The sequence below is a fragment of the Stegostoma tigrinum genome, chromosome 12, assembly GCF_030684315.1.
Source record: "Stegostoma tigrinum isolate sSteTig4 chromosome 12, sSteTig4.hap1, whole genome shotgun sequence".
In the NCBI taxonomy this organism is placed as follows: domain Eukaryota; kingdom Metazoa; phylum Chordata; class Chondrichthyes; order Orectolobiformes; family Stegostomatidae; genus Stegostoma; species Stegostoma tigrinum.
This window is the reverse complement of record NC_081365.1, coordinates 32949528-32965399: the sequence shown is the minus strand read 5'-3', so window position 1 is coordinate 32965399 and position 15872 is coordinate 32949528. Positions and strand designations below refer to the sequence as shown.

Below are 15872 nucleotides of genomic sequence, written 5' to 3'. Positions count from 1 at the left end.
CTTTTCAGAGATCAAGGGAGTGTACATCAAACAATGTTTTCACAGTTGCATGGTTCTGGCTGTTTTAATGGTTTCATTCAATATAATATGCAAATCTATAAACATAATAACATTGCTCATAATAAACGTTTATAAGTGTTCATTCACTTTGAGTACCATGGAATATTTTGAAATTTGTTGCTAATGCTTTTATTTCTATTATCCTGTTGTAGAAACAGAAAATGATGAGCATTCTCTCTTCTCGGAAGAAGGTAAAACATTTTTTAAATAACTAAGTTACAGGTAACTTTTCTTTCTTTTGCTGAGGCTTGTGTCAATAGTCCATACTGAACTGGCACAATATTCGTAGTAGAGTCTGTTTTTACAACAGTGAATGTAACTCAGAAAGTTTCAAATTGACAATTACAAATATTATGCAATTTAATAGTTTGCTATTTCAAGAAACATAATATAAAATATTTGTTTGAGATAAATCTCAAGTACAGTTTGATGAAAAAAATAAATTTCTTCTCAATCTCTCATACAACAAAATTGCTATTTATAGGAAATTACCCCTATGTTGCAAGGAATATGTTGTCTTACTTGATAGATGATAATTTAGTATCAGTGTCTTAAATGTAATACATTTTACAGTTCGTTAATCAGTCGCTTTCTAGCTGATCCACTTAAGATTTGGTGCTTCATAATGTTAGAAAGGATTTATTCAGCAAGTAGAACATCATGACTGCTGTTACAGTTCTGTGCAGCGTTGTACTTGGTGATATTAGTTCACAATAAATCTTTTATTGCCAGTGACTGGTTTGTAATATATTCCATTATTGAATACTGTTTAAATTGCGATAATTGTTAGATCTATTATTAAAACGATTGGAAGAATACTAATGCTACATGCTTTTTCCCCCCAGTTCAATTATTTCATTATTCAATATTGGGAAGAACAGATAGTCATCATAGATCTACAAATTTGAGAAAGCATAGTTCATTAAAAGAGAATTATTATGGAAAAAAGCTTCCAGTGGTACTTTAACAACTTTTTATGAAATTTCAGATGTTTTTAATTAAGAACTAAAATATTTATCTCCCTGAGCACATGCATCACAACATGTAATGCACAATTTGCAACAATCATGGACTCCAATCGAATTCTTTAAACCGCGGATGGACATAGCTAACGAAAGGCCATTGCATGATGCCAGTATTTTCAGTGCCATGGATGTAAATTGATTCCAAAACAGCAATCACACTATGCATTTGTTTTCTGGTGTGAGCAGCCATCTATGTGCTGTTTGTGGTTGTTTATTAACATGGGCATGGGTCCATGCGTCAGCAGTAAGCCAACTGAGGAAACTGGATAACTATTTGAAGAGAAAGCACCTACATGGCAATGAGGAATGGTGTGGAGGTGTCGGTGTTTGACTGGGTTGGACAAGGTCAAAAATCACATGACACTAGGTTATGGTCCAATAGGTTTATTTGAAAACACTAGAATTCTGAGCGTTGCTCCTTTGTCAGATGGAGTGAGAGAGGCAGCAAGACACAGTATTTATAAGTAAAAGATCAAAAGATCATGAAACTGATGCAAATGTGTTGAACAAACCTAAAATGGCTGGCTGACTCCCTCCTGTTAAATCTTTAATCAGTTAGAAAGGAGATGCAGGTTTCAATTGATTAAAATGCAAGTTCCAGAATTTCTTTCAAGTCATTGCTCCGGGTTAACCAGGGGTTTTATGACTGTATACATGAGGTGAAATCTCAGGTCAGACAACGCATTTTCGGAGTTAGGCCTTGTTTAGAATCTGTCTGTGTTTTCACCTGGCCTCAGACTGCTTTCATTTCCAAAGCAGGAATTTATAAAATACCCCATTGACTGACTGTCTCTACAAATTGTGTGTTTTTTGAACAAAATAGAATTTATCTGCAAATATAAATCTGGAAGTGCAAGTTCACCTCATTTGCAGATTTGTACTTGCAAGTAAATTCTTGTGTGCGTGTGTGCATGCGTGTGTGTATGTGTCGCCCCGCCACACTATGCACTCTCACATACACGTACACACACACAGGCACACATATGCAAACACTATCTCAAACAAACACACACACAATCTCTCTCTCCCTCGCACACACACACACAAACCTATGGGGTAAATTTGCATTTCTAGATATATTCTATTTTGTTCAAAAATTGCAGTTTGTAGACACAGTCACTTAATGGGGCATTTCAAAAATTCCTGCTTTGGAAATAAAACCAGTCTGACTCTAAGTTAAAATATAGATAGATTCTAAACAAGGCCTCACACCTGAGATGTCACCTCTTGTATACACTAAAAAAACATTCAGTTACCTCGGGGCATTGACTTAAAAGAAACTCTGGGACTTGCATTTTAATCAATCGAAACCTGAAAGTTTTAACAGGAGGGAGTCAGCCAGCCATTTTAGGTTTATTCAATACATTTTCATCAGTTGTTTGATCTTTTGATCTTTTACTTATAAATTCTGTGTCTTGATGCCGCTCTCACTATACCTGATGAAGGCACAACGTTCCGAAAGTTAGTGTTTTCAAATAAACAAGCAGGATTATAACCTTGTGTTGTGTGATTTTTGACTTTGATGGGGAATGTGCAAAAGAATGGCACCAGCTGAGTTACTTTCCCAGAGAGCCAGCATGGATATGATGAGCTGAATGGTCTCCTTTTGTTCTGTAACATTGTACGATGCTATCTAACAGTATTGTACTCAGGAATGAGTGAAATTGACTGAATGAGAATCAGTGTGACTGGCAGTCTTCTTTTGGGGCAGCATCTGCTTTAGCCACCCAACATCTTTTCTTTTAGCACTCATCACAATGAATTTCACCAGCTAGCACATTAAACATACATAAAAGCTTATAGATGTTGTGTCATTTGCCTGATAAGGATGTTAGTTGTGAGGAGGATACAAATTGATATAGCAGGGTTAAGTGATTGGCCAAACATTTTGCAGTCGGAGTATCATATAGAAAAAGGTGAGATTTCCCACTTCAGGAGAACGAAGACAAAAGCTGAGTATGATTTAAATGGACAGAGACTGTAAAATGCTACTGTACTGAGGGACTTTGGTGTCCCTTTACATGAATTACAAAAAGTCAATATGCAGATACAGCTAATAATTCAGAAGACAGATGTAATATTGACCTTTATTGCAAGAGCATGAAGTCTACAAGTAGGGAAGTTTTGCTACAACTGTAAAGGGAGTTTGGGAGCCTCCCTCTAAAGTACTGCATACAATTTTAGTTTCCATAATTAAGGAAGGATCTACTTTTCATGGAAGCAATTCAGTGAAAGTTCATTAGGTTGATTGCTGGGATGAAGGCAAAGACTTTTGAGGAAAGGTTGAGCCAGTTGGGTGTATATTCCATTGGAGTTTAGAAGAGTGAGAAATGGTCTTACCGAAACCTATCAAGATTCAGAAAGAGCTTGAATGTGCTGAGAGGTAGTTTCCCCTTCTTGGAGAATCTAGAATAAGGACTACAGTATAAAATAGGGGTTTTTCCATTTAAGATGGAGATGAGGCAGACTTTTGCCTCTGAGGTTTGGTTGTTAGTGGTTGGAATTCTTCCTGCTAGCTCACATTGGAGACTGGGTCATTAAATGTATTCCAGTTTGAGTCAGGTTTTTGGTTGTTAGAGGAGATGAGGGCTTGGGGGGTAGGCAGGGAGGTAGAGTTAAGGCCCAAGTCAGATGAACCATGATCTTATTGAATGGTGAAGGAAATTCAAGGAGTTAAATGGCTAATCCTGCACCTAATTCTTATGATATAACCAATGTTTCCTACATTGCAGAGTGAGTGAATAAGTGACAAAATGTGTATGCTTGTCTAAAAATCAAGATGAGTTAGGAAGTTAGACTTTATTGGAAAGCTTTTTGATGGGGCAAGCCTTTGAAAATGCCATTGTAGCGTGACTTCCCATTGCAGTATGAGCTACACGATAAGTATAATCTGTAAAGTTGTCCTCACTATGTAATATTTAGAGGCAATCAGCATGTAGCAGATTTAAGGAAAACCTTTTGTATCATGCATGCGTTGACTTGATGTTGAGAAACAGTAGACATTGGAGAACTGTATATTGACAGGATTTGAACCAAAAATCTTTCTATTTATTCCTCGGCTGCGTTGTTGCTTTCGTGGTTGACACTATTCTTTCCAATGCATGCTACAGTGTGGAATTCTGGATTCTTCTTTTGCCTCTACATGCAGCATTGGTCACAGAGTGGAGTTTAAATTACTACATTTTTGGTGCTGCTGCAGAGTCAATTTCAGGTTGTACAGCTTGCACATTTAACATAAGTGCTGATGCAGTCTGTAAGAAGGTACAGCCCACCTTTTCTTTGCCCCATTCTCCAATGTGTCTTTGTACAAAACCAGGCTGAACCTGCAAGTTACTGCAAAGATGGCACAAATAGGCAGTCAGAAAACTTGTGAATCCGTTCTTGTCTCCTTTGCACTTAAAGTAAAAAATGAGCTCAACTGAGAACTCTTGAAGTGCAAAAACAGTTGTGGTACAATAGGCTTCCTTTTTTTTATAATGAGAGAGATATATGACACTGCAAAGTTTGTGTTTTGTTCAATCTGCTGTCTTTATTAGAAACGTAATTACTGAATCTATGAAGGAAATCTGCCAAAGTTCTAAAAGCATTGGAGATAAGAATAATCTACGAATAGGTTTGCAACAAAGGCAGGTAATGCAACAAAGAACAAAACAAAATCACAATGAGCAAAACAGAAGGTGAAAATTAAATTAATTTAGGTGCTTAATGAAAAAGGCAGAATATGTTGACCTAAACAGGCAGGGTGCTCATGGTGTGATATTTCCCAAAACCAATTTTACCACTTAATATAATGGGGCACATGAAGAAATAAGATTTATAGATAGTGTAAAACAAGCTGCATGGGAAAGTGGCAAGATAGTTTCGAAAACAATAGACCAGCAAGCAGCTGTATTTGGCAAGAGAAGATTAATTGCCTTCAATATTCTAATGACTGAGATTAGATCATATTTTGAGACAGGCTACAGTTTGACCTGAATTCTATATTCTGGTTGACTGCAAATTCCAAATTGTAACTGAGATCAAAAATAACCTGGGGATTTCTGTGACACCTGCATCAATTTGATACAAAGCAGATTAATTTGACAAGAATCTGTATCAGACTATGTCCTCCATCCCTCCCTGCGTAGAATATTACTGGCACATTTGGGGCGACATGGTGGCTCAGTGGTTAGCACTGCAGCCTCACAGCACCAGGGACCTGGATTCAGTTCCAGCCACGGGTGACTTTCTGTGTGGAGTTTGCACATTCTCCCCGTGTCTGCACGGGTTTCCTCCCACAGTCCAGAGATGAGCAGACTAGGTGGATCAGCCATGCCAAATTGCCCATAGTGTTCAGGGGTGTGTGGGTTATAGGGGGATGAGTCTGGGTGGGATGCTTCATGGGGCGGTGTGGACTTGTTGGGCCAAAGGGCCTGTTTCCACGCTGTAGGGAATCTTTTTTAAAAAATTCCTGCATGTTAACCTTTTCCATTACATTTAACTAAGTTTAAAATTGATAATTTATGGTGATGTATGAAATATTCATAACATCCAGGAACCTCCCCAAAACCATTTGTACAGATTCAATTTATTAGTTTCACCTTTCACTGGCACCCAAGCATACTTCATGTTCTAGTTGTTACTGAACAGTATTTCCCAATGATCTGCTGTTGTAACAAAGAACAAAGAGTCTTTCAATTTTGTCCCAACATTAAGTTCTAATGATTTTATCTTACTCCTCAGCATGTCCTGTGACTGATAGAAGAATCCAGTGGCACAAAGCGTCATCATGTCGTTGGGAGATGAGGGCGCCTGAAAACCATTTGCTGCAATTCACAATTGAGAAATATTTTATGAATGATGATTGTAGCCTGAATTACATTGCACTTTACGATTCATTGGTGCCTGGAAAAAAGAAACTAATCATCAGGTAAGGACAGGCAGGACACCGGACAGGAAATCTACTCCAAAGGAACTGTGCAGTTCATGCAGGGACTGGAAAATATTTGTTGAAAACATGAGCAATTAAGGACATTGGGATGCAGGCCTGCAGGCCATGATTTTCCTCTTGTTTTCTTCTTGCAAAGGTTCTGCCCAGTGTTGTCTTCCAGTTGATGTGGGTATTAAAGGGCAATGGTCATCACCTGGAAGGAAGGAAAATCTTGAAGGTACAGTGGCATTTTTTGAAATGATCATGCTTTTTTAATATGCGAGGATCACTTTCAAAGTGCCCCTGTTGCAGGATTTCATGCAAGATGCTGAAGAATATCAAGAAGTGTGCCAGGCACATCAAGCTTGACTGCCTGCTCATTATGCAGTTATTTGACACCTGTTACTCTACATCCTCAAATCCATTGTGATCACAATTGTCTTGTAATTTTGTTTCCTTCTAGATGACAAGGAATTATCTCTTGTACCAGCAAATCTACTGTTTAACGAATGGCTGGGTGGTTCTTTCATTTCTGTTCCCAGTAACGTGCCACATGCATCCTCAGTTTAAGCCGAATGTTTGATTTTGGAAAATATCAGGATCCATTCATGACATTGTAAAAATGAACCTTTTTAATGTGACCTGCACTGTGTGCATCCTTTGGTCCTGATTGTATCTGTGCTGTGAATGAGAACCCGTATTTGAACAGAGATAATTGGAACTGCAGATGTGGGAGAATCTGAGATAACAAGGTGTAGAGCTGGATGAACACAGCAGGCCAAGCAGCATCATAGGAGCAGGAAGGCTGACGTTTCGGGCCTAGACCCTTCTTCAGAAATGGGGGAGGGGAAGGGGGTTCTGAAATAAATAGGGAGACGGCGGAGGGGGGGGGGGGGGGAGGACAGAAGATGGGTAGAAGAGAAGATAGGTGGAGAGGAGACAAACAGGTCAAAGAGGCGGGGATGGAGCCAGTGAAGGTGAGGGAGGGGAGATTTTGAAGCTCCCTCCCCCTGCCACATCCGGAAACCAGCCCAACTCATCCCCGCCTCCCTAACCTGTCCTTCCTCCCACCTATACTCTCCTCCCACCTCAAACCCCACCCCCATTCCCCTACCTACTAACCTCATCCTGCCACCTTGACCTGTCTCTCCTCCCTGGACTGACCTATCTCCTCCCTAACTCCCCACCTATATTCACCTTCACTGGCTCCAACCCCGCCTCTTTGACCTGTCTGCCTCCTCTATCCATCTTCTATCCACCTCCCCTCTCTCCCTATTTATTTCAGAATCCACTTCCTCTCCCCCATTTCTGAAGAAGGGTGTAGGCCCGAAACATCAGCCTTCCTGCTCCTCTGATGCTGCTTGGCCTGCTGTGTTCATCCAGCTCTACACCTTGTTATCACTGTATTTGAACAGCACCATTTACAATTTTAGTTTTACAACCTATAGTGTTCTGCAGCCAATAATTATGTTGCCAGTAACCCTACATCATTGAATCTTATGTGAATCTTTAATTGAACCCCCTTCAATTCACATGAAATAGTGATTGATGACTTGAATTTCAATATATTTACTTTTTAATCATATTTTGTGTCGTCCAGGATTTGACCAACTGGAAATCTCCAGCAACCAGAATTTCTAAGTGCTGGTTACTTCCAGTGTGCAGACTGTAATTAGTAGAAGTGTTGCCATGGAGAAAACCCACTTGCCAATCAATCAACCCTTTTCTCTCCTACTATCTAATTTTAATTTTCTCTTTACTTTGGAATTTCTTGCAAATTGTCCTGAAAAATGCATGACAAAAGCTTTAAAAAATGTTTTTTTTCTAGCAATACTCAAATTCGGTACTGCTAAACAGCTATTTAAAGGACAAAATATAATAGAATTAAATCAAAGGAGCCAAATTATCAGGAAAAATGAAAAAGTTTGTGTTATGTCACCTCATCATGGAAAGTATCTACCAAATCAATACATACAGCATGTGTCAAAGTTCACCTGGGGATGAATTTTGACTCAAATGATTTACAAGCAATTTGAGGAAATCTGCTCACTAATCCCAAACATCCTACATATGTTGATTTTTTTTCATTATTAGGTTAGCACTGAGCTTTGGTGTGGTAAATATCGACTGACTTGAAATGAGAATAAGTGTCTGCTAGTACAGAACTGAAACATTGTCAAACGGAAACTAGAAGCTGAAGCTTTTTGTCTTTCACTCATCAGAACTAGGATGCAAGAAACAGAGCTTAACAAAGCGACATCGTTTTATACCGAATGATAAAGGGAGTGCTGATTAGGCCATCAGCCAAAACAGATAGCAGTCGATCTTAATTCTCAGAGCATTCTGATTGGTCAGGGCATTGCCATGGTGCTGCAGAGTTTGGCTGTCCACTTGACCCCGTTTATGAAAAGTGCAATCGTTGCCCATAACAAATTACTTTTGAACTGAGTGTCTTGCTAGGCCATCTGAGAAGGCACCTAAGAGTCTGCAGCGTTGCTGTGCATCTCATGTAGGCTTGATGACAGATTTCCTTACCTAAAGGGCATAAGCAAACCAGAGGGCAATTTTGACAAATGACAATAATTACGTGGTCACCATTGGATTGGCTTTTTATTCCAGATTTGTTTCTATTTAATACAAATGTTGCAATATACCATGATGTGGTATTCAGAGCCATTAGAACATTAGAACATTAGTCTGGGTGTCTAGATTACTTGTCCTGTGATGTTACCACTATGTCACTGTCTCCTCCACTAACAATATACCTCAGTACCAAGTTCAGAATACCCCTCATCATTTCCTTTCCATTTGTAGCACCAGTTATCCTGTGGTCTGAGTGAGTTTGTTACTTCTGTGCCAAATTTGAGCTGATGTCACTTGAGAATTAGATCGAGACTACCCCTGGGCACATTTCTTGTGGGTTCCTTTTAGCCAGAAAAGGAAGGACACTATCAGCAGTCAGCCTGAATTCATGTGGCTATGCTACAGGTAAACAGGAATGTTCTGATACTGGATGCAAAGAGGAAAAATCTAATTTGTCCCTGACCACCTTACCCAATCGTCTCATTAGCCTGAATAAAAGAAACTAAAAAAAGACATTTTAATTGCAATCAGAGAAAGAATGATGTGTTAAAATAAAGACGTGTCATTATCAGCATGTTGCTAGTTGTTGCTAAACATGCTTTTTCTTGATGTAGAATGTTGGCACCAAAGCTCACAACTGTGCAGTCAGATGCTTGTGAATATGTGTTAGTCACAAAGGCGAGCTATTTGGGTAAAATAGAAATGAATTGTATTTTCCTAATGACCTCATACTTTCTATTTATGATATAAGTATGTGATAAGAATTGTTCTGGAACAGCTTGTCTATAACCCAAAGCGATTCAGTTTTTGTTAAACAAATTGAATCCAACAAAATTGTAAAAAAAAATTTCAAAGCAGTGTTCAGGGTTCCGTTTTAACCCATGACTATTTTCAGTGCTTAACATTATATTTTACATTCTAAAGTACATGCTAATAATTTTCAGGCATCCTCATTCAATGTTTGAACCAGTTTAATATAAGCTAAGTCAACCAACAAATCTTCTGTGATTTTTGACTTTACACTAATTGGGGTATTGCCCGAATTTCAGATATAGTACCACACCTTTCTGGGTTTAATAGTAACAAAATTATTATATCTCTCTATACTATTGAGAAGAATTTGCCTAAGTCTGAGAGTCTAAAAAGGCGCCACTTGAATGCAAAAAAGATGATTAATGAAGCTTTTCAGCTGATGTGAAGTAAACCTTGTTCAAATGTATAATAGAAGAGCAAAATAAACTGGTTTAACAGAAAGGACAAAAAGTAATGCCGCAATGAAATGCAAAAATATATGATATATATAAATGAGTGGTGCACTGGCAACAAAAAAAATCTCTTATTTTGCATCTTGTCTGTCGCCTCTTAAGTAAAGAAGCGATTGCAAACATTCTCTCTTTAAAAGTTACGGGGGATAATCTGAGAATGCCTACTGGATGTGTGCAGACCATGTTCACACACCGTGAAAGCATTAGCCTGTGGGCTCATTCAGAAATAGGTTATTCAAAAACTAGATTTGACTGGTTTTCCATTCTTCTGTGAAAATAAAAGCAATCATTAAAGCTTACTTAATTAACTTCACCTGATCTTTTGCAGCCTTTCCGAATTCAAATGCTGTTAACTTGTAAGTTTAAGTTTTTCCAGTTCCCCGATACTTGATGAATGAAGTGGATTTCTTGCAGTTTTGGCTCCAAATGTTTGAGCAATTTGAAAAGTACAGTTTTTTTGAACAGTTTTCAGTTCAGTTATATTTGTAAGCAATCACAGCTGCAAATAGGTCACATTCTGAAAACTGTAATGGTGGCCATAAAATGTCTGGGTTGAAAGATGTAAGACCTCCTTCAGCTGAGAGAAGAGATGGCATAGAGGATGGCAATATACACCTGAACTGTTCATTTCTGGGATTATCTCTCATAAATAAAAAGTTATTAATTTTTATTCAGGGAGTTTATAACCTGCCTCTACCTTTTGTGCCAAACAAACCTGTGAAGTGGTGAGTAGGACAGAGTTCTTGTATATATCGCAAGAACTCCTCATCACCATCCATATTATATACTGACGGGCTTCAGGGAAACTTGAGACTGAAATAGTTTGAAGTTGTCTGAAATCTGTGAACCTTTCTTAGAGTGAGGTTATGAGTGAAAAAGGATGGATTGTCCTCAGACTGTTTGACTAATAAACAAAAGAATGGTTTGACCAGTCTGGGTCTCAATGGGAATTGGGAAGGCACGGCTCTGCCTTTAAGAATAGATTTGGATGGGCATTCCTGATATATCCTTTGTGGAGAGCCTCCGAGATTTAAAACCGGGATTTTTGGTTTTGAAATGGAGCAGCTGGGTCCTGTTACAGTTATGCTATTGGAATGATGCCCAATGAACACATCAGTGAATTTGCACACCATTGGAAATAGGTAAAGAATATAGACATGTTTCAGAGGATGAAATCTTCTCTATCAGTCTGAGGGGCATTAGTGCTGTGAAATGAAACAATTTCCATTTTTGTTTTTTAGAGGTAGGATCAAATATACTTTATTTTCTTCATTCACAGGGGATGTGTTTTTTCACCCAGAACCTGGTGAGTCCAGGTGGTTTAGGGAAACCCGCAGTGTTAATAAGAAGAGAATTCCAGGATTTTGGTTCAATGACAGTGAAAAGACAGCGAAATAGTACCAAGTTAAAAATGGTGTGTGTTTTGAAAAGAGATTTATTGGCATTGTTCACATCTGCCTGCTTCCCTTGCTCTGCTGGCATGCCCTGGGATGCAGAAGGTAATGCCCAAGAGACAGGAATGGCTTGAAGATGCTACATTCACCACAAGCTATACCCCTGAAGTTCCAGCTCCTGAAGGCGCACCTACCATGACAGGTTATTGCTAATTTGTGCCCCCTTGAAGTGATGAATCTCCTGCCTTGCTGCTTGTGTGGTCTCGTCCTGCCATTGTATGTGAAAGCGACAATAGTCTTGAACTCCTTTGCCACTGGTTCATTCTAGGAAGTGGCTGTAGCCCTGGGTGACAACTTTCAAACAGTCACCAGTCATAGCATCTCGTCAATGACAGATGTCCAGTATGAGATGTCAGTAGAATACTTTCAATTCCAAATTGACAGAATCACTCAAGCCCAGAGGAGTGTGCACGTTTCCTCCATGGCAAGTTTTCTTTAGTTGCAGGCTGTGACCATCTGCAGGTGTAGACAAGACCTCAAGCCAGTTGCCTTTCTCCTAAGGCAATTTCAGGTGCCGCTGGAGAGACTATTTATATGACCGCTAGGGTTGACTGTTATCCATTGAAGTAATTACTGTTGGTACCTTTATGTAGCCCGACAATACAGTCCCTATGACTGCTGCTATCACTGCACCTGTGCCACCATTGATGAGGTTGCTGAACCCTTGTGAACGTGTGGTTCCTGTGCCTTGATAGTTGTGGGCCATGATCCAGTTCAGTCCTTTAAGGGTTTCTTGCATGGTGGTTGTGTGCTGTCCTTTGTAAAACATAACCTTTTAGATGTTTGAAAGATGTAGATGAATGGCACATATCCACAGGAGGTGGAAGACACGATGGACCTCAGTAACTTCCAGAGGTTCAGCGTGAGCATCAAGCCATTGCAAGGTGGCAGAGTAGCTCAGGTTGCACTGATCCAAGCACATTTCTGTAGAGGGTAATGCATTCTGGATGATATTCACTTCGTACCCAACCTTTCCAAAAAGGAATGATCACCACCTAGCATCTGTCATGTAGACAAGTATTCTATTTCTTTCTAATGCCTGGAGGGCACTATTAGCCACACAAAAAAGAGCTATCTTGTATTATTTTCTTTTTTTATTCATTTGTGGGATGTGGACCTGCTGCGGGTGACCCACAGTGTTATTAGGGAGAAAATTCCAGAATTTTGACCCAGCGACAGTAAGGGAACAGCGATATATTTCCAAGCCAGGATGGTGAGTGGCTTGAAGGGTAACTTAGAGGTGGTGGTGTTCCAATATATCTGATGCCCTTGTCCTTCTAGATAGAAGTGGTCGTGGGTTTTGAAGGTGCTGTCTGAGGATCTTTGGTGAATTTGTGCAGTGCATCTTGGAGATAGTACACACTGCTGCTACTGAGTATTGTTAGTGGAGGGAGTGGATGCATGTGGATGTAGTGCCAATCAAGCTTTGTCCTGGATGGTGTCAAGCTTCTTGAGTGTTTTTGGGGCATCACTCATCCAGGCAAGAGGGGAGTATTCCATCACACTCCTGACTGTGCCTTGTAGATAATAGACAGACTTTGAGGAGTCAGGAGATGAGTTACTCGCCGCTTCTGGCCTCCTGTTGTAGCCACTTTGTTAATGTGGTGAGTCCAGTTGAGTTCTGGTCAATGATAACACCCAAGACATTGATAGTGGGGTATTCAGTAATGGTAACATCATTTGAATGTCAAGCGATGGTGGTTAGATTGTCTCTTATTGGTGCTGGTCATAGTCTGGCATTTGTGTGATGCGAATGTCACTTACCACTTGTCAGCCCAAACCTGGATATTGTCCAGATCTTGTTGCTTGCGAACATGGACTGATTCAGAATCTGAGGAATCACAAATGCTGCTGAACATTGTGCAATCATCAGCGAACATCCCCACTTCTGAACTTCTGATGGAGGGAAGTTCATTATGAAGCAGATGAAGATGGTTGGGCTGAGGACACTACCCTGAGGAACTCCTGCAGAGATGTCCTGGAGCTGAGATGATTGATCTCCCATCACTACGACCATCTTCCTGTGTGTCAGCTATGATTCCAACCACCAGAGAGTTTGTCCCCAATACCCATTGATTCAAGTTTTGCTAAGGCTCTTTGATGCCACACAGGGTTGAATGCAGCCTTGATGTCAAGGGCTATCACTCTTACCTCACCTCTGGAATTCAGCTCTTTTGTCCGAGTTTGAAACAAGGCTACAATGAGCTCAAAAGCTGAGTGGCCCTGGCAGAACCCAAACTGGGAGTCACTGAGCAGGTTATTGCTGAGCAGGTACTGTTTGATAGCACTGTTAATGACACCTTCCATCACTTTACTGATGATCGAGAGTAAACTGATAGGGTGGTAATTGTCTGAGTTGGATTTGTCTTGCTTCTTGTGTACAAGACATACTTGAGCAATTTTCCACATTGCCAGGTAGATACCATGCTGTAACTCTGCTGGAACAGCTTGGCTAGGGGCACAGCAATTTCTGGAGCACAAGCCCTCAGTACTATTGCTGTTATGTTGTCAGGACCCATTGCATTTACAGTATCCGGTGTCTCCAACCGTTTTTTGATATCACATGGAGTGAATCAAATTGGCTGAAGACTGATATCTGTAATACTGGGGACTGCTGGAGGAGGCCAAGATGTATCATCCACTTGGCACTTCTGGCTGAAGTTGCTGCGAATGTTCTAGCCTTAACTTTTGCACTGATGCGCAGGGCTCTTCCATCATTGAGGATGGGGATATTTGTGGAGCCTCCTCCTCCAGTGAGTTGTTTAATTGTCCCCCACCATTCACGACTGGATGTGGCAGGACTGCAGAGCTGAGATCTGATCCGTTGGTTGTGGGATCATTTAGCTCTGTCTATCACTTGCTGATTTTGCTGTTTGGTATGCAAGTAGTCCCGTTTGGTGGCTTCACTTGGTTGAAACGTTATCTTTGGATATGACTGGTTCTGCTCCTGGCATGCCCTCCTGCACTTTTCATTGAACCAGGGTTGATCCCCTGGCTTGATGGTTGAGTGGTTGAGCAGGGGATATGCTGGGCCATGAGTTACAGATTGCGTTGGAGTACAGTTATGCTGCTGTTGATGGCCCATAGTGCCTCATGGATGCCCAGTCTTGAGTTGCTAGATCTGGGCAAAGTCTGTCCCATTTAGCACGGTGATAGTGCCACACAACATGCTGCAGGTTGATCTCAATATGAAGGTAGGACTCCATCTTCACAAGGACTATGCGATGGTCATTCTTACTGATATCGTCATGGACAGATGCAACTGCAGTTAGCAGATTAGTAAGGATAAGGTCAAGTATGTTTTTCCCTCTTGTTGGTTCCCTCACCATCTGGCTCAGTCTAGCAACTATGTGCTTTAGGGCTCAACCAGCGCTCAGTAGTACTGCTGCCGACCCACTCTTGGTGGTGGACATTGAAATCCCCTGCCCAGAGTACATTTTGTGCCCTTGCCATCCTCAGTGCTTCCTCTAAGTATTGTTCAACATTGAGGAGTGTTGATTCATCAGCTGAGGGAGGATGGTATGTGTAATCAGCAGGAGGTTTCCTTGCCCATGTTTAACCTGAAGTCATGAGACTTCATGGGGTCTGGAGTCAATGTTGGGGACTCGCAGAGCAACACCCTCCCGAATATATACCGCTGTGCCACCACCTCTGCTGGGTCTGTCCTGCCGGTGGGTCAGGACATATCCAGGGATGGTGATGGTGGTGTCTGGGACTTTGTCTGTTAGGTATGATTCTGTGAGTGTGACTGTGTCAGGCAGTTGCTTTACTAGTCTGTGAAGCAGCTCTCCTAATTTTGGCACTTAAACCCCAGATATTAGTGAGGAGGACTTTGCAGGCTCAACTGGGCTGTTTCTACCATTGTCTTTTCTGGTGCCTTGGTTGATGCCAGATGATCTGTCCGGTTTCTTTGAGACTCAGTAGCAATTGGTACAACTGCGTGCCTTGCTAGACTATTTCAGAGGGCAGTTGAGAGTCCACCACATTGCTGTGGGTCTGGAGTCACATGTAGGCCTGACCAGGTGAGGTGGCAGATTTCCTTCCCTGAAGGACATTAGTGAACCAGATGGGTTTTTCCAACAATCAGCAATGGCGTCATGGTGATCAGTAGATTCTTAATTCCAGACTTTTTGTACATTATTGAATTCAAATTCCACCATCTCCTGTGGTGGGATTTGAACCCGGGTCCCCAGAACATTAGCTGGGCTTCTGGATTAGTAGTCTAGCAATAATACCACTAAGTCATTGCCTACCCTGATGCCTACCTCATGGTGCATGTAACTTATGAGGCTTTGCAGCTGTATTCAGCTGACCTTATTTGGAGCTGTCCTCCTTTCTCTAAAGAGGATGCTCATAACTAGCTCTGCCTCCTGCTGTTCAAAGTGAAGTGCTGGTTACTATGTGGCACCTATTCTAAATTCACTTCAGGCTCCATCATGGTACGTATTTCTGCGCTATTTGTAGTGTGCTTGACTATTTTGACAGTGATGCCTCACATGAATCCTCCTCCTCCTTTGAAGGTGATATATCAGTCATTTCCATTTGTGCTTTTTTTCACTCTTCCCCCATCACTTGC

The 15872-nt window shown here is 40.8% G+C and overlaps 1 protein-coding gene across 3 annotated transcripts in view; it reads left to right on the top strand.

Annotated features, from left to right (window-relative positions):
• LOC125457270 (suppressor of tumorigenicity 14 protein-like) overlaps positions 1–15872 on the top strand; it is a 132729-nt gene that overhangs the window by 27394 nt on the left and 89463 nt on the right. For all 3 annotated transcript variants that reach the window (XM_048541259.2, XM_059650271.1, XM_048541260.2), the window contains 2 exons: positions 213–251; positions 5808–5994. In XM_048541259.2, coding sequence (XP_048397216.1) covers positions 213–251; positions 5808–5994 — 226 coding nt within the window. The remainder of the gene's footprint in view (positions 1–212; positions 252–5807; positions 5995–15872) is intronic.